This window comes from Gadus chalcogrammus, chromosome 5, assembly GCF_026213295.1.
Source record: "Gadus chalcogrammus isolate NIFS_2021 chromosome 5, NIFS_Gcha_1.0, whole genome shotgun sequence".
NCBI lineage: Eukaryota > Metazoa > Chordata > Actinopteri > Gadiformes > Gadidae > Gadus > Gadus chalcogrammus.
Window position 1 is genome coordinate 19330486 of NC_079416.1, and position 19774 is coordinate 19350259.

At 49.1% G+C, this 19774-nt stretch overlaps 2 protein-coding genes across 2 annotated transcripts in view; both read right to left on the bottom strand.

Moving 5' to 3' along the window:
* The window catches only part of sos2 (son of sevenless homolog 2 (Drosophila)), a 40823-nt gene extending 28573 nt beyond the window's left edge, over nucleotides 1–12250 (bottom strand). The window contains exon 1 of the mRNA XM_056590793.1: nucleotides 11271–12250. Within this exon, the coding sequence (XP_056446768.1) occupies nucleotides 11271–11354 (84 nt within the window). The 5' untranslated portion in view covers nucleotides 11355–12250. The remainder of the gene's footprint in view (nucleotides 1–11270) is intronic.
* Nucleotides 12251–13325: 1075 nt separating this feature from the next.
* Nucleotides 13326–19763, bottom strand: l2hgdh (L-2-hydroxyglutarate dehydrogenase). Its single transcript, XM_056590855.1, has 10 exons — nucleotides 19539–19763; nucleotides 18108–18223; nucleotides 17529–17680; nucleotides 16800–16931; nucleotides 15857–16019; nucleotides 15714–15748; nucleotides 15343–15510; nucleotides 14692–14849; nucleotides 14005–14136; nucleotides 13326–13521 (listed from the first exon to the last, which is right to left on the bottom strand). Exons 1-10 carry the CDS (start codon nucleotides 19616–19618, stop codon nucleotides 13326–13328), a joined length of 1332 nt encoding a protein of 443 aa, XP_056446830.1. The 5' UTR covers nucleotides 19619–19763.
* Between the last annotated feature and the right edge of the window lie 11 nt (nucleotides 19764–19774).

Below are 19774 nucleotides of genomic sequence, written 5' to 3' on the forward strand. Positions count from 1 at the left end.
ACGGATTGTCCGTGACCGTATCGATCCATTTCTTTATTATGATGATGTTGCGATTTCGGTTTTGCCGGGTGGAATATAATATTTATTTATTTATAATAAAATCCGCCATCAAATAGCTTAACCTCACGCCTATACCGTCCAAGAAAATTTTAGAGAATAAATGACTGAAACTGTTTTGTTTGCCCTCTCATTTGGGTGCTAACGCGTCTTCACTCGGATAAGGTGGAAGTTTGCCGGTATTTCCTGTTTACATTGTTACCTGTCAATGATTGGCTTGAAATTATCTAAACGTCATTAAAAGCGACACTAGTACAAATTACGCACTACCAGTAACGTTACAACTTAAGTTATGGTGGTGCAACCAAAATTTAGAACACCTTTAGTTTGACACTAGCTACGTCGAGCGTAGGGTTACGGCGGACTTTACACCCGAACTTACGATCGGCTTTACGTTCTGCTGGTGCAACCGAATGCTGGTGGAGGGAGGCAGAGAGGAGATGCTCGCTCTCTCTCTCTCTCTCTCTCTCAATGTCCATCCCTCATCACCACACACATACTCTCTCTATTACACACTCTTTCCCTACCACACACACACACACACACTGACACATACCACTTTCCCTGCCTCTCTCACATGCACACACACACACACACTACACAAAAGCGCCGCTGTTCACACACGCGGGTGATGGAATTACCCTGGCGTACAGTGACGGCGCGCGTTGCCGGCGGTGACAGAGCGTTGCCCCCGGCGCACGGAATGCGAGCGCGGCAGTTGAAAGGTCGCGGCAGCGCGCAGAGCATTCTTATGCTCTGACCGAAGAGTTTCACCGCACTGACGGACAGGATGTGCAGAACACGTGCTCAAACACACACACACACACACACACCTTATGGTTTATATGGAATGAGTTAAAACAGTTACAACCCAGAAAGCTTTATGAAACATGGCTAAGTGTGTTTGCAATGGAGAAGACTTCATCCAAAAAAGTAGTTTTCTTTTCTACAGACAACCAAGAAGGAGATGGCAACTCTCGAAGGGCCAACGGTGATGGTTACAGTTGTGATGTGGAACACACACACACACACACACACACACACACACACACACACACACACACACACACACACACACACACACACACACACACACACACACACACACACACACACACACACACACACACACACACACACAATAATAGATATCAAAGCAGAAGTGTGTCCCGGGGCCGGTGGCCCGAGGGGGCCCGGCGCGGACAACATTCCTCCTGACAGCGGGGGGGGGGGGGGGGTGAGTCACCGCCGACAGAAACCAAGGGGCTTTCCTGCAGCTCGTCCAGCGTGCTCACCGCCTACCTCGACCGCCCGAACCCATGCGGCCCTCCGGGGCGCTAACTGGCTAGCTCTCTCTGTCAGGGACAGGAACACCAACTGATCTGTAGAGTGAGTCACTACACACACACACACTTCTATGTACGTTCTAACCGAAGTAGGATGGGAAAACCCTAGAAATTTGGGTTTCGTGCAAATTACTAAGTATTTCTTCTTGGTCTCGATACAGTGTGGAGAATCATATTATTATGCGCCGTCTCTGTGACTAATGTCTGTATTAAGACAATCATATTATACCACCATGATATTGGACGGGTTTGTGGTGTAGTACATTTTCCAACTGTATTTCCATGGAAAAAAGTGACATTATACGCGTCGCAGACCTAATTAAAACGTCAAAAGTCCTTCATCAAATTACGATTCTGAAAGGTGTTGGGATGGCGGTGGGGGGGGGGGGGGGGGTCTAAATTGAGGGCTGAGGAGAAGCCAGGCCCGTCCTCTTGTGATAGTAAGCTATATTTACAGCGTCGCTGCAACCCGATCCCAGCGGCTGACGGACGCACAGCCTGATGCTAATGCTGAAGCTACCGGGAGCTAGCGGACCACAACACTGCCTCGTAGCCGAGGAGATCCTTTACAGAGGGGCGTGGGGGAGTGACGGAGGGGAATTGGTCTCTTCCCATTCCAAACTGTTCTTGGGCCCCGTGACCCCAGTCTTCTAGGTCAGAAGCTTCTTGCCACCCCGACTTCTAGCATTGATGTGCATCATGATTTGACCCATCCCCAGGCCACATGTGCCCTGTGGTATCAACGCCTTGGTGAAGTAGCGTTTTGGGGTGGCCTGCCCGTGGTAATGAATCATTACACAAGGAGCGTCCTCTACTCTTCAAAACAGTTTTAATAAAAAATAAATACATATTTGTATATATTTCAGCACCGAAGTCTGCCACTTCCCATGGCCCCACATGCCTGCTGTCAGGTTGGGTAACAAACTGACCGCCCCTGATGTACCTTTCTAAATGGAAGTTGGTATAAGCTGTTGAATGCGGTCGGACGCAGCGACTTGGACAGATCCCAGTATTCACTGCGGTGTGCAGTCCTCCTCACTGAGATGAGGGGGCCATCTTTAAAGTTCTGACCGATTACAATAAGATTACAGTTTGAAAGGCAGCAGTGAAATGGGGGACACGTTTGAGAGGTTCTGCTTTCACTGCAGTGATCAAAGCATCGTTTTCTCCTTCCAAACATGCCCATTTAGTTTTGGTTTGGGGGACATCAGGCTGTAAGGATAGAGAGGACAGGCCTTGTGTTCTTAACGCCACCATGAGAAAGTGGTGGAGGTTTAGGACACGAGTCATTTACAGTGAATTCCCTCTCCTGTGATAAGGCAATTGGAAAAAGTGATAAGGTACGAGCTTCGGTAACGCAGGTCATACCGATCACACATGCCTGCCGTCTGATTGGACGTACTGATACTACATATCACTTTCTGTCCAATGACAGACTGGTACTGCGCCTTTGAATCAGAAGATCATAAGTACAGTAGACGGAGACCAGATAACAGAAACTATAACAACAGTAATAGTAGAAGTAAGTCTCTCCCTGATAGGACATTAGGGCTTTGACTCCAAACTTCGTTATTCGAATATAATTAGAATATCAAAAGATAAATCAAAATTCTAACGAATATTAGGCAGCCCTTAATATTTGAACCTGTTATTGGCAGGCCAAGAAGGAGAGACGTCGGAGAACCCGACGCAGTCTATTCATAATATTGTAATGACCACGGAAGAGGCAGTGAATGAAGTATTGAGACAGCGAATTATTAGAAACCTAATAAACCGTTGGAACGTGCAACACCGGTAACCATAGCAACGCGGAAGACAAACTGGTCTTACTGAAGGCATTTAATGGTCAAAATATTGTTAATAAATATTTGAATATATTCCAATATTAATATTAATAAACAAGCAAACTTCGAATATGATTTTTGGGCAAAAGTCAAAGCCCTAGTAGACGTGGAGGAAAAAGTGCATCATCACTTCCTCTTTGGCACTAGGACTTCCTGACCAGCTATCCAGTGTTGCATATAGGGGGTCAACTGAGGTGACGGGGAGCATTTTAATAGCAGCAGCACAAATTAGGGTTCAACATGACCACATAAAGAGTTGATCAGTACATTACTGATGAGCCATTTAGGAGTCGCATTATTCCAGAGTGATTTTGTTCAAGGACCAAGTAAGGGGTATGGTTTTCATGCTCAAGGAAGTCTACAGGAAGTCTACGAACTTCGTGGATCGAACCCATTCCAGCTTGGCTCGGAGACAAACTAACTCCCCCACAACACTAAACTGTTAGATGGTTTGGTGTATCTACACAGAGTAGATCAGCGTCATCATTTCTACAACACCAGAAGACGACAACGAATACAGTGTTACACGGTACACACCGTCTGTACGGAAAGCAACCGGTTTGGTTCTCTATCGGTGGATGGTGTGGTTTGAGTCCGGAGTTTCTGTCTAAGAGCATCCCCTGCCCCAAATGTCACCCGTCTCTGGGACAGGTGTTGGCACGCCCAGTCCCGGGCGAGCGTCCCCTGTCCCCAGAGTTGACGCTCCAGATGTCCCAGGCTTCACCTGTCCCCTGTCCCAAAGGTCAAAAGGTGTCACCTGTCCCAAATGTACAAAGTGTCACCTGTCCCACAGGTGTCCCCTGTCCCAAATGTCCCAGGTGTCCCCTGTCCCAGTGTCACCTGTCTCTGGAACAGAGCATGACCTCCGGGCCGTGAAGCCAGAGGTGGCTCCCAGAGGGCTGCTACGCTGAACGGTGGCCCAGATGCGTCTTGATCGTGTGTAAGACGAGCCGGGCGTCAGGTGGATCCCTGGACGCCACGTCTGAGCGGCTCGGGTTCGACGCACGGCTCCATTAAGGAGCAGGTCTGGTGCACAGGGAGTCCCGGGGAGCCAACACACACACACGCACGCTCACGTGTACACACACACAAAAGGCGTGTACACACACACAAAGGCGTACACACACACACACAAATTGGAAACCCAATATGTCTAGAATAAAAGCCGTATCACAGTGATGAATCAGGACGAACCACCAGGTGAAAGGTTGATCGTATCACATCATGCAAATCATGTCTGCTTCATGAATGGCCATACTGCATTGAGTGGCATGCACTGTGTGCAGCTAGTTCACAGACAGACAGGCTATGGTGCTATAGCACTTAAAGCATCCATTAATGGTACGTGTGTCAACGTGTCTCTGCAGGCTCCGCCATGTTTAATGTGTGGAACACGTGGTCTGTATGGAGACTACTACTGTACTGAGCACTAAGATTATTACACCTTCATGTCACAACACTTCCATGCCCGCTCCTACTAGTTCACCTGCCTGCCTACTACTAGTTATACAACCATCACCAGTACTGCATCCTGAATACAGAAGCGAATACTACCCGCGCGCGCGCGCGTGCGTGCGTGCGTGTGCGTACGTGCATGTGTGTGTTTAGCATGGGTAGGACACGCCGCTAGAACCAGAATGGCCCCGGGCTGAAATACCCTCCGCACTGTGTGACCGGTCTGCGGCCTCCTAATCTACAGTACATAATCCTGTCATAATCCAGATTAGGTTGGTGGTATATCATGGCTGCTTTAGCAGAACCAAAGAGCTTTTGATAGCATTTCACAGCTAAGCCTGGTCAACTCTGATTGGATTAGCATTCATGATGTGCCCACAATAATCTTTGTTGTGTTTCTGATTGTATTCTTCTTTTGAATAATACTGCTGCAATAAAAAAAAAAGACAGTTAACAATATAATTGAACGATGAAAGCTAGCCACTGTAATCAAATTGGTGCGTAGGCCTGTAGCCGACGCACTCTCCCACGGCTAGTTCTGATATTGCTGTACAGCATGAACAGTGAGGAAGCAAGGAGAGAGAGCCAGATGCAACAAAGGAAAGGCCTCAGGAGATGAGGGTGAACCGCCGCCTCAGAACACCAAGAGAACCGGTTCAGTCACCGGGTTCTGCTGCTCGGTGTGTGTGTGTGTGTGTGTGTGTGTGTGTGTGTGTGTGTGTGTGTGTGTGTGTAATTTAATTGATTACTCTTCTGTCTGTGTGGCATGGAGATTCGCCAGGGTCAGGTTGCAGGTAGTGTGCACTTGTGTGCATTAGGGATGTGTCGGTCGCGACTGATTCGTTACAAAGAACGAATCCCGAACGTGAACGACAAGAACTGGTTCCCCAAAACAAGAAGAACTGGTTCTTTGATTCTTTTTTTTTTAACATCAACCAAACATATGGTCACAAAATATACAAACGAACAGAGCTCCGTCTCCCCGCGACTCATATTGATTGAGTCTACAACTTCCTCAAAGATTCAGCCAATGAGAGGTAACAATGGTGTTGGAATGGCACCTGGGTAAACCAATGACAAGGCGGTACCGTCGAATATGCGCGCTTTCTCTCTCTGACGTATCTTGGGTCATACCATTCGACTCATATATCCCCCTACATTTTTTCGAAAATAGACTTGACCTCCATCTGTTTATTGGATAAACACATTTCCCAATCCCAGGAGTCTTTGCTCCATTCTACGTCAATTTAAGAACAAACAAAGAAATTAAACTGCAGTTCGTATTTTTTATTTATGACCATGCAAGTTCTGTAATGCCTGAACAATGAAGAATTAAATGTAAAGTAAAATAAAATTATAAATGTAAAACCATGAATGAAATATAGAGAGTAAGCAAGTGGTATAAATATTGGTGGGACGTTCGACATACTATATAGCAGGCATCTCCAAACGGCGGACTGCGGATTTGACGGTCCTATCCGGACCCACGACATATTAAAAAAAAAAAATTATAAAAAAAAGTTTTTTTATTTTTAATTTTTTTTAAGATGTAATCTGACGTAACGAACGAATCAAAAAGAACGAATCAAATAAACGAATCGTTATAGTGAACTGAACTGAAAGAACTAGTTCCCGGAAAAGAATCATTTTGCTCATCCCTAGTGTGCATGCATGCATGTATAGTGTGTGCGTGTGGGGTGGGGTGTGTGTGTGTGTGGGGGGGGGGGGGGGGGGGGGTGTTATCAAACCCAAGCATGTGTCACCGACTGTGATTCATAGTATGACATCATCGGCCATTACAACCAGACTGTCTGGGGAAGCAGAGGGCAGAGGTCAACTCAAACAACACACACACACACACACACACACATACACACACACAACGTACGTCACCCAGAGAGCAAAAGACCTGCGCACACGACCAGCATGCGCACATGCCCACCCACAAAGAGACAAAGACACACACATACACTCACATGCACTAGTACACCCCCCCCCCCCCCCCATACACACACACACCACATGTGCACAAAGGACACATTTCAAAACAGAACCCAGCCTTAACCACACTCACACACTCACATCCCAGTATAAAGATCCCCTGAATGTCACTGAGTTGGTCAGAAATATCCCCATCAGGCCAGCCTGACACAGTGACCTTCTGCCTGGGTCAACCATGCTTCTCAGTCCCAGTAAAGGACCAGTGTTGGCTCCCAAACACTTGTCCTTGACTTGGACAGAGGGGAGGGTCAGGGGGCTGGGAGGAGCCCTAATCTGGGGTCCAGCTGTGAAGTCCTGCTTTGTCTCCAGGACGGTTGAGCGGTTCGACGGGTGGAACGCAAACAATGAGGAAGATTACGCTGCCCAATCAGCCATTACCAAATCAATCATCGATCGTCAATCATCAATCAATCAAAAGGTTAAATATCAAGCTAGCTGAACACACTATGTATATCAACATAGCTTGGCGATGTGTCAACACAACCGGGGTTCGTACAACTCGACAATATTTCAATATCGATAGGTATTACAAAATGCGATGCATCTCTATTTCTATCTTTTTATATCTCTCTCGATCCAGAGGAGAAAATGCACAAATACTAACGACGCTCTTCTGAGAGTCCCTAATGTCGGCACAATCAAGACCTTATGATTGAGCATTCCTCAACGCCCATGGAGTAGATGGCGATGATTAATCTGGCGTCTCTCGTCACCTCGTATGTAATCGACTGAGATTACAGTGATAATGAGGCCTCTTCTATATAGCCTTACCGGTTTGAGGTCTTTCAACGGAGACTCTGGAAGCTGCCTTTCTGTTGTTGTACTGTTTCATAGTAGTACTAATGACATAACAATATTCAAGATCTGGCTTTCTCTGGCTTTCTCACGTCAGTAGCAAAGTGTCTTCTCTACATCTACTCTTAAAGCCCAAAGCGCTGATTTGCCGATTAATCAATCGTTTGTTTTTCGGATGAACGGATTATTTAGTCTATAAAACCTCATAAATAAGGAAAAGGTCCATTAAGAGTCACTAGGGCATGAAGGGTTGTCTTTCTATTGGCTCGCTTTGTCTGACAAGCAGTCAAGACCAACTAAAGTATCCCATGACCTGAAACAGAACCACAATCCCCCAAATAATTAGACACAATATTTCCATAAGGCATAAGCAGAAAGTTTTATGACTGTACATATTAATAAATGGCTATTATGATTCCTGGACGTTATGCAATAATTGAGTTACCATGATGACTTTTCTATTACACCAAGCAATAACTTACACAACTCTATTATTTAGATTAAACATGTCCAAGTATCAAGCCACAGACATAAAACCAAACAGAAACGCATGAGCCAGGCCAATAATAGTGATGACATCACCCGTGGACTAAAACTACGATGCCTATGCTAGCTCAGAATAGGCTTCTTTACAGCCGTAGTAACACAGAACTATATTGCTCACAGCATTAGTTCATAGCACTAGCTAGCACTGAACCATATTAGCGCATAGCTCTTGCTGGCTAAGAGACGCAAAAGATCAAAGCCCTGGCTAGCTCAGAGTTATATAGCTTGCATACCCCTGGCCTTATTAGCCCCGAGACAGTGGTTTCAAGCGACAAACCAGTAAGAATCTGTACAAGTTATTATTAAACAGTGATGTGGCACTCTGTCCTAGTCTTAAACACAATGCCGGGGATGGCAGGGACACACAGGCTGCGCGGCCATGAGCTTCCAGCCCCTCTCCCGCAAAGAGAGAGTGCGAGTGTGTGTGTGTGTGTGTGTGTGTGTGTGTGTGTGTGTGTGTGTGTGTGTGTGTGTACATAAGTGTTTATATTGCCCATGTTAAGACCGGCAGGGACCCCTATAAAAAGACACAATAAAGATATTGGAGAAGTGGAAAACTACGATGTCAAGTCTGACACACGAAGCGTGTGGAGTTAAGTAACGCGAGCGAAACCCGCCAACTGCCAGCAAGGCTTCAGACGTAGGCCTTGTGAGAAAGTGAGAGAGACAGAGACAGAGACAGAGACATGGAGAGAGTCAGAGAGAGACAGAGAGAGAGAGAGAGGGAGAGAGACAGAGAGAGAGACAGACAGACAGACAGAGAGAGAGACAGACAGAGAGAGAGAGAGACAGACAGAGAGAGAGACAGACAGAGAGGCTGGGAGTGAGAGGGGAGCAGTGAAAAACAGCAAGTCACAGTCAGTCAAAACCATAACAAAAGTCTCTTGCGTCAATCAGAGAAAGGTTTTCCCCCCGGGGCGTCTTGTGAAACAAGTTGAGACAATGGGAGCGCTCCGCCACGACCCACCAGCTGCTGCCTCGGTTTCACCGACTCATCGTCGTCCTCCTCGTCATCCTCGTCAACGACGGCACAGCTCTGCCACTCGCGCATCAATCCCATACCCTGACGTCCTCCTCCTCTGTTGTTGTTGTTGTTGTTGTTTACAGAGCGTTTATTACAGGCCACTCTACACCGGCTTCTGTGCCCCTCTCCCCAGAAACACAGCGAACTGTCGGGGCGCAGAGGGCCTCGTTCACCGTGACGAGGACGTCCGACGCAGAAGACTGATTCCACCTTAACCACACAGCTAGCCCCAGGGTGGCTACTGGCTAGTAGCTCTGTCTGACAACCAGGGGGGGGAATCTTGTATCTGTCACCAGTACTGCCACTGGTTTACAAAATAGATACAGCCTTAGTATTCATCCCAAACCCACGTTTTTTATACATTCAGATGTTATGTAACTTTCCAGAAGTAGTGGACGAGGCACCTTTAACATGCTTGCGTGTGTGCACACACTCAGAGGGGGCAGAGGCACTCTGTCTGCACACGTACTGGTGGAGGAACACGCTTCCAAAGACCAATGAGAAAAGACCCAGCGAGCTCCATGCGTCGGAACAGACATAGCGTCGGTGTATGCTCTCGGCAAACACTGCACACAGGCCACTCTGGGCTGGGAGACCTCCTCCAACGAGCACGGAGCCAAGGCTTGTGTGAACGGCCGCCACAGTGGCCGTTCAACAGACGCCAGCCGCGACATGAACATCCCGCTCGCTCAGGCCTGACCTCCCTGAACACACAGACCTATAAAAGCTCTCGGGAGCCTTTCAAGTCTTCCCAGACTGGCTACAGACGGAGACAAATATACAGCGGCGGTGGTGGTTCCCAGCCAAACACTTAGGGAGTATGACCCCCCCCCCCCCCTGACAACCAGTTCTTAAAGGGGAAAGAGCATGCATGCCTTGTTGTCTGTCGTCTAATAACGCCAGCATGAGGAGGAATAGGATTTACTGGGTGAGTGAGTGAGAGTGTGTGTGAGTGCGTACACATTTTTGAAGAAGTGCGGTGGTCCAACAGGAGAAACCAACGTGTTGAAGGGGAACACCCTGTGGTGGTGAGGTAAGCTGAGGTTGGATGTCACACTGCGTGATGAAATCACATTCATATCGAAAGACCGGAGGGGAAGGAGTAGGATAAGGAACTATTTGAGCCGCAGTAATTCTCATCTGCTTTCTACTGAATGTGAAAGCCAAGAAGGGGTTTGGGTCCAATACAAAAAAAATGGAGGTGCCTCAATGGCAGTGATTGGACGAAGCCATCTTAAGGAGGTCGGCCTTTTGGGGGCACTTCTGTCTGAATGCCATTTAGTTCCAGACGAAGACAATCATGTCACCTTAAATTTGAAACATGGTTACATATGTGTGTACACATTCTAATTGTCGGCATGAGAGTTTGAAAGAGTCAAATGTATAAGGAAGTGTATTGTTTTTTCGATGTAAAAGATCTGGTGAATATCTGACTGAAAACGGTTGATAATGAGCTTGGGTGGTCTGAGTGAACGTCTGCAAATCACTTCTTACATAAGTTTGTTTAGAGGGGGGCCCTCACCGCCTCAATATGGCAGCGTCGGGACGCCAACATAGGAGCTGCCAATGCGGCATCCACTTTTCCATATGTACGGTTTCGGTACAGTTATCCATTTCGTCACCGCGACAACGAACTCTGTGTACCCTACCCCAAACACATCACCCCTGTCACAGTTCAACAGGTTCCTCGGTGGGAACTCACCGCATAGCCGTGCGTGTTTTTGTGCGTTAAGAAAGGGCTGAACTCTTAAACTTTCTGTCTATCAAACACGTTTGAACCACGGGATAGTCGTTGTAGAAGCGTACGCAAAATCTACGTACTTCCTCAAAATAAAAAGGAGGAAAACAATTAAAACGGAAACCGGGCGGACGACTGACAAGAGAAACCAGGCGATAAAAAGACAACACAATGTCCCGGAGAAGCGGCTCCTGTCACTCCGGGCTATAGATGTGTGCGGCGGTCATCATAATGTCTGGGTGCTTGAGGTGATGCCTGGATGTCTGGAGTACAACTGTTACACAATACACAACACAGTAATACAACACCTCTCTATAAGTGTGTTTAACCCCCCTCCGCACTATCCATATCACCATGATGTCCTGAAGACCTGTTTACAGTGTTGACAGGGTCCCCCCTTGCCCCAGCTCCACATTATTATCGACCGATCGTCGGGGGGATGGTGGTGGTGGATGAAACATTACCTTTCGCAACGCTTGCACAAAGAGGCCTCTCCATTTGTGACTGTTCTCGTCACTCGAGAAGTCATATATGTGTTGAGGCTGCATGGCTGTGGCCGTGGTCCTGGGTGGGCTGTCAGCATCGGCCCCGGGTGAGACTCCTTGTGGGTGGGTGCGTCCAGGCACGGCGAGGGAAAGTCAACCAGCTCGCTGGCACGGAAAACCACCGTGTCGCTGAATCCGAACACGTCGAATGGGGTCGACTGGCAAGAGAACGACGGCTACATATGTACACGCACATGCATGTAGAGCCTGTGTCCCGCTAGCCGGAGCGGCTAGCCCCGCCGCTGTAAACACAGCGACGCGGCGGATGCTAGCGTAGGGGAGCTAGCTCGTTAGCCAATAACAATGTTGCTAAATGTGATGTGTGCGCTGCTGTGGCGCTAGCGGACGACGTTAGTGGGCTAGCGGACGACGCGCAGACGTTCCCTTCACTTCAATGTCATGTCACACAACACACGGACACACTATAGTTTACCCGCTGGCGTGTAGACGTATCGCCACTACGCAGAAATACGCCAAGTACGGCTACAGGCCGACACCTGTAACGTTAGCAGGGCTAAGTTGGATTAGCCTGCTAACTGCTGCTGCTGCTACAGGCTGCCGCTGGCCTCGGTGCGCTCCGAGTTATGTTGTGGCACACGACCCGTTCGCTTCCACGGAAAGCACACTTTCTCCGCCGTCCTTTACTCCGAATTCACTCATCTTCGCGGTAGCAGTCGATCGCGCGGTTCCGCGTAAAATCCAAGGATCGGGCAGTGCGACGCATGTCCGTCCGCGGAGGTTCGGTGATGAAGCCCGGCCGAATGTTTTTTTTTTTTTTGGTGTAGTTTCTCAAGTCGATGATGTTCGCACCAACTCTCTGACGGCCTTCCTCCCTTCGCTCCCTGGCGGCTCACTGTGCGCCCTGCGCAGCCAGCCGTCCAGCTGCTGTCACGCACTGCGCGTCGGCGTGACTCCGGACACATTGAACGGAGGAGAAGAGAGCTCTATTGTGGTCCGCCAGGCACGTCTCCGTTATACTGTAAAAATAGTATTGATAATTGTCTGTTTCATAAGTATATTTATTATAGAATTATTTGTGTAAAGGGAAGATTCGTGTATTAGTGCGGAAACAAACCTACTACGAGCCATGCTGGGAAATTGTTTTAATTTTCAGGAATACCAATATCAAAAGCATATAAAAATACAAGGTAGAGGTTATAAAGCTAAAAAATATATATTTTTTACCCTCATAGATTTGTGTCTGTAGGTCGCCCTCTAGCGGACATTATTTGTAAAAGCAGTTATTCATTTAAATTGCATTGTCCTACCAAGACCACCAAAAGGCGGCCAAACGGTTACACATCAAGTAGTGCTGAAACCACAAACATTCGTGGCATTTGGGAGTCATTCCGAGTTTGATCACAAACACATTTTTCATTTATGAAATAGCATCGTCATGATTCACAGACCAGATATAGAAGAGCAGTTATATACTGTAAACATTAAAAGCAAGAGTCACTCAGGCCAATCAACAACAAAAGGCAACATAACCGTGAATTACTAATATGACAGCACCGCGAAAAATCAAAAAAGCAATCACTAAACACTTCTCAATAAAGTAGAGGTGGGACCTGATTTTATCGATGTGTTGGAGTGTCTCTCCCCTCTCTCTCCCCCCCCCCCCCCCCACAGGTTGAAGCGTCTCTCCACCTCTACCTTCCTCCCTCTCCCCCCTACAGGTCGAAGCATCCCTCCCCCCTCTCTCCCCCCTACAGGTCGAAGTATCCCTCCCCCCTCTCTCTCCCCCCTCTCTCTCTCTCTTGCCCCTACATGTAGAAGTATCCCTCCCCCCTCTCTCTCTCTCTCCCCTCCCACCCCCTCCCCCTCTCTCCCCCCTACAGGTCGAAGTATCCCTCCCCCCTCCCTCCCTCTCTCTCCCCCCTACAGGTCGAAGTATCCCTCCCCCCTCCCTCCCCCTCTCTCCCCCCTACAGGTCGAAGTATCTCTCTCCCCCCTCCCTCTCTCTCCCCCCCCCTACAGGGCGAAGCGTCCCTCCACCTCGTCTGCGATCATCTCCCCGATGGCGAGGGAGGAGGTGGCGGCGGGGGAGGGGGCGTTGCGGACGTGCAGCACGCGGCTGGCCACGTCGCCCACGCCGCCGTCGAACACAAAGTCGTCCACAAGGTTCCCCTCGCGGTCCAGCGCCTGGGCCCTCACCCCGGCCGGGCCCCTGGGGAAACAATTCATGAGTTAAGACATGTTGGCAATTATGGTTATGAAATATTAAATAATTTACGGGTTATGTAAAATTATGTTGTTGTCAATAGGGATTTTCTTAAATCAAATAGGGTATATGTATAGACATATTCAAGAGGAGAAGTTACACATTTCTGCCCATGGGAGTGCACCTTTGCTAGTCTACTTCTCAGTGTTTCTCACAGACACAGACACACACACACACACACACACACACACACACACACACACACACACACACACACACACACACACACACACACACACACACACACACACACACACACACACACACACACACACACAGTTTGATCCATGTGCTGCCCATCTTAGACGGGTGGTATAATATGATGATTGTAATATCCGGCGTTAGGGAGGTAAGTGGTGCTGTATGGTAGCTCATCTATGAGTTCCTGTGCCAGCGGACAATGTGTTGTAGACCAGCGGCAGGTTTTACCGCAGCACGTCGCTGAGGGAGATCTCTGGGATGTATCTCTGCAGCAGTTTGACCTGGGCACCGATGAACACCCCCCGGTACATCTCCCCAAGGCCGTACCGGATGTTCTTCAGAACCAGTCTCTGAAGGCCCCTGGCAGACACACAAACATCGCTTTTATATATGGTATGTGGGTTGACTTTAAAAGGGTCAGTCGGTAAGATAAAAGTGTTATTATACGAGTGGAGAAAGGTAGAAATGCCCAAGCCAACCTAAGGCGTTATTGAGTGAAATGCGTTTTTTTTTTTTACAGTGTATGGCTCTGTATGAGACTATTTGATTATATTTTTAAACGGCAGGTAAACATGAGGAGTGTAGAGGGAGGGGCATTTTGTTTGCTTCAAACTCGCCTCTTTTCTACTCTCTTTCTCTCTCTCCTTACAAATCATGATTTGTAGAATCGAAGGACATCTGTCAGTTAGTAGACGCTCTGCTCCAAAGTGACCCGCCGTGAACTGAGATGCATGTTATTGTGTTGGGGCAGGCTGGAGACACGGCGAATCGAACCCTGGTACCTTTCGGTCAAGAGTCAAACCCCTACACTATCCGCTGGTGGCCGATGTCACCGATCCGCCCATTACCGAAGCACTTTCCAGATGAAGGACGGCTCGGTAAGCTAAGACACGCTAAACATCCCCGCTCTTGTACCTGAAGGAGAGGGCATCTCCAAAGTCGCGCAGGTTAAAGTCAAACAGCTTGTATCCCTCTCTCTTGAAAGCCAGCACTGCGTTGGGCCCCAGCCAGATGCTGCCATCCATCCGTGGGGTGAAATGCACTCCGAGGAAGGGGAACCGGGGGTCAGGGACCTGCGGGGGAGGGGGCAGCGGGACCACGATGAGACGGGCCACGTAGCTGTGGCCTTGACCCCCCCTCACAGACACTCCCAGTGACGGGTCAACAGGTCAACTTCCCGGTTCACTCCCCGTCACTGGGAGTGTCTGTGGCAGGTCAAGGCCACGTAGCCGTGGCCTTGACCTGCCACAGACACTCCCAGTGACGGGTCAACTTTAGATCCACACACAGAGGAGTCCGTCTGATGGTGGGCCAACGGTCTGAGGAGGCGGGGTTTGACCATCCAACCGATGGAAATACCTTTTTTATAAAGGGACACTTTGAGAGCTGAGGAGGGTTAACTGGTCAATCGTTTGTTTGGGGTTTGCCTGAATCCATTAAGCTCTTTAAGTATGCATTTAGTATTAAACTCTTAATCTATGAAAGGAAATCTATTCAACTCTAAACATATTAAACTCTAAAGTATTCCCCCCCCCCCCCCCCCGGGCCGCCGGTCCAGGTACTCACAGGGTAGATGTTTCCCTTCACCAGGTAGTGTTTGTCGGGCTTCAGGACCAGGTAGTCCCCCCTGAAGGGCACGATGCGGGGCTCCGGGCTGCAGCCCGAGATCTGGGAGAGGCGGTCCGAGTGGAGCCCCCCACAGGTGAGCACGTAGCGACACCTCACCTCCTCCCCCTGGGGACACACACAGGGTCGTCATGCCGACCGAAAGAGATGGAATGAGATCAACTTAAACAGGACATCAGATGGGAATATTGGAACCATGCAAGCTCTCTCTCACTCTCACACTCACACTCTCACTCTCACTCTCACTCTCACTCACTCTCACTCTCACTCTCACTCACACTCTCACTCACACTCTCAAATACAAACCTTACCTTTTTGGCTCTGATTGCTATTGGATATTTCAGTCCTGAAAATAAAACAAAGCAGGAAGATGATCCATAATCCGATGCAACCACAAAGAGCCATGACTCTTGTTTCCGTCACTCACTGATACTCGGTACCCCCGGGGCCGTACCTTCACTGCTTCCTGCCGCGCTCTCATTGGCCATGGCGATGTCATTCACCTCGTAGTTCGTCACCACCGTCCCGCCCGCCTCCTCGAAGTCGGCGCCGTAGGAGAGCGCCACCCGGCGCCAGTCCACGATGCCGGTGTAGGGGGAGTCCAGCGCCATGACCCCCTGCAGAGAACACAGGCAGTATCTACCCTCGCTCTAGCTCCCTGACAACCTCTGGTTTGGTGCGGACCAAGAGAAGCTTCCGGTTAAAGAAGCGTCCCCATTTAATATTCACCATCTCACCAGCCTGCCCGGTCCTGCACGGCAGCATGGGGTACCATGTCCTGGGTCATTACCGGCAGACTTTACAGTAAAAACCAGCTTCAACACCACCACCCTGAGTCCTTTATCACGAGGAGCCCAGAAACAACACCTAGGTGGAGGGTGGCACTAGCTTGTGGGCATTTGCTACAGTGATTAGGAGAACTTGAGGAGTGCCTCGGGATGGGAAACTATTTTGAAGCAGATTTCATTTGCCAAGAGGGGAAACTGAATGTCTGGTTGTTGGTGTCTCGTAGACCCCTGAGGGCTCTGTGTGTGCATGACACAAAAAACAATCACACAAATCAAAGATAAATAAATAGTTATCTTTATATTTCATGAGTGACTGCGGGTTCAAAAGGTTACGGCTCAATTCACCTTAAGAATGAAGGACCGGAAACCATTCTCCACGAGGACATCACTAATACAAAGACCTCCTCACAGCTCCTTACCGGGAGGGGGTTCTCTGTGGGACCCCTACCCTGAAGAGGACACAACCCCGTACCGTACCGGGGAGGGGCTGGGACTCTTACCCTGAAGAGGACACAACCCCGTACCGTACCGGGGAGGGGGTGGGACTCTTACCCTGAAGAGGACACAACCCCGTACCGTACCGGGGAGAGGGGGGGGCGGGACTCTTACCCTGCAGTAGGGCTCCCGCTCCCGGATGCCCTTGGCGTCCAGGATGCTGAGGTCCCGGACGTTGTTCTGCAGGCCGCGCTCGTACAGCGCCCGCAGCCGGGGCACCTCCTCCTGGTCCACTGCCACGATCAGCTGACAGGGAACACACGTCACCACACGGGCCGGCATCACGAGTTAGGACGTCTTATTCAGGGTAACGGGAAAAAGGTAGACCGTTGGACATCTGGGATCCAAGGCCTGAACCACCTGCTGGGGGGGGTCAGAGGCCATGACCACCACTACCCGCCCCTCAAAGGGGTGATGACATGCCGACAGGTGTGAGTGGGATTAGCCGTTACAAGCCGTTTGGAAAATCGTCCCTTCCCTGTGGCTTAGTGACATCACAAGTGGGCGTGTCCACCTAGATGTACGCTGGATAGCTCCGTCTACCAGCGTACCCAGCGGACTGTAGCAAAGGTTGCTCATCTATCCGTCATACATCGGTGGACACGGCCACTTGTGATGTCACTAAAACACACGAAAGTGCGATTTTACAAACAGCTTGCAATGGCTAAATCCCACTCACAGGTGGATCCCCTGTGCGTTGCTTTGGATAGAACCTCATCTGCCCGACAACTAAACCGTAAGCTAGACAGCATGGGACAGTGGAGGGTCGCATTGGAAGGTCCTGTCCGACAGTTGCGTGGACTTCTAACCTTAGGGGAGGTGGGGGAGTGTGGTGAGGCTGACCTTTCCACATCTCTTATAGGGCAGGCCCTTCCGGTCGCAGTAGTCGTAGGCCAGCGTTGCGCCTCGCACGCAGAGACGGGCCTTCAGAGACCCCGGCGTGTAGTAGATCCCGCTGTGGATCACGCCGCTGTTGTGGCCGCTCTGGTGGAGGGCTGGGGGTGGTGCGGACAGACGGGTGGACAGATAAGAGGACAGAGAGTCAAAACTATGGATAGACAGTCAGGTACAGGTGGGGCAGACAGACAGGTGGACAGACAGGAGAACAGACAGTCAAACCATAGGTAGATACACAGGTACAGGTGGTGCAGACAGACAGGTGGACAGACAGTCAAACGACAGACAGAAAGAACACACAGGGACCAGCCCTTCCAAAACTACACACAGTGGCTGTTCCTTAGCAACACACAGTAACCAGTCCATAGCAACAGTATGCACACGGCGACCGGCCCTTGGCAACAGTACACACGGCGACCTGTCCCTTGGCAACACTACACGCGGCGATCGGCCCTTAGCAACAGGACCCACGGCGACGTTCCTTAGCAACAGTACACACGGCGACGGGCCCTTAGCAACACTCACACAGCTCCTGCTCCTTCTCTAGCAGGACGAAGCGGAGGGAGGGGTGTCGGAGGATGAGCTCCCTCGCCGTTGCCAGGCCAACGATGCCGCCCCCCACCACCGCAACGTCGTAGGAGCTGGAAACACACAGGGGTCAGAGGTCAGGGGTCAACGTTAGAAAGGAGGAAGAGGGAAAGACAATAGACTCGGTTTTCTGTTATTGATTCAATATTTATAAAAGGTTATAAAAGGTGTTTTTAAGTTTGCAAGGGTCTTCTATTTTGTTTGGGAAATCTTATTTTGGCTCTTATTTTGAAAGTCCTTCAGTATTTATCCAGTGCCACAGCAGTGGTGTCTTTCCAACCCCAGATATCATCATAGTGGCTAAACAGACCCTGGTATGGTGAGGTTCACACCAACAGTCTCACCAATGAAAGGCAGACGAAGTGAGCAAAGGAGGAAATGCCCCACGTTAGAGAAGTATGAGAATCAGGGTTATTGTCAGGATTCTTTGGTTCTGGGCAATAATCTCCCATGTGATTTACAGATGCTGCTTCGATAATAACAGTGTAATAGTATGAATAAATAACGACAGAAATAAGGAAATGGCAACATTTACTCTACTAATACAATGTATAATATTAATTATACCAACCAAGGCCCCCTTTCCAATGCAAATCTCTCAACCGGCTAGACTTGCTAGGACCCGCTTTTCTTTTATTGTTCGACAGGATTTAATAGTATAATAATAGTATTTAGCCTAATGGGGACGTGTAACAGGATCTGGTTCTCATACGAACAGTCTGCTTTAAGCAGAATAGAAGACAGAATATAACCGTCACGTGACTCTTAAACCACTGGCCTGCCTCAACACATCTTTGTACAGCAACTCCAATAAACGTTCTGAGCCTAATTAAACACATATGAAGCACACATTCTTTTCTGACTGCACAATTCTTTTATGATACCAACTTGTACTTTGGTACAACTTGTACTTGTACCAAAGAGATTTCAGCTTGTCAAAGTTGATTGTTTCGACTAATTGAATGCGAATTACTAGCAATGTGCATAATAACTCTATCACCATGGTTTGATTGAATCATAAATAACCTTTACATAGATGTTTGTTGTGGTTATTTATTACGTACTGGAAGTTATCCAAACAGCATGTCTAACCCGAGTTAATAAGGGACACAGATGTGATGATTTGCTGAAAAGGTTACGCAACATGACCGTCGTGGTAGTGTCCTTGACGCAGATCCTTCGCGTTTGCAGACATTTGTTATCGGCTTTACGTTATCGGCGATCAGCTCGAAACCTGTCAGGCGATCGATCAACCCGAATCAACGGGCGAATGTCGCTCCTCAGAACTTCATGGCTGTGTACAGGAAACATTTACCACTACAAGCACACTCGCTGTGTACTTTCTTCTGAATGTGCCGGAGCGCTTACCTGTGGAGATATCTGGCGGTCGTACTGTGCGGCGCTCTGGGCTTCGCAGCGCCCACAACAGAGACCAAAACTCGGATCATGTTCCCGGTGTTGTAACGCGACCCTGGAGCTACCGCTTACCATTCATCACATGAATGAACAGGCGGTTTGGTGTCTTATTGTTTTCTTCCTGTGTGTCTGTTTGTCAGTCTCACCGGCGACGAGCTACGGGTGCGTTCCCATCCAAATGGGGTCAG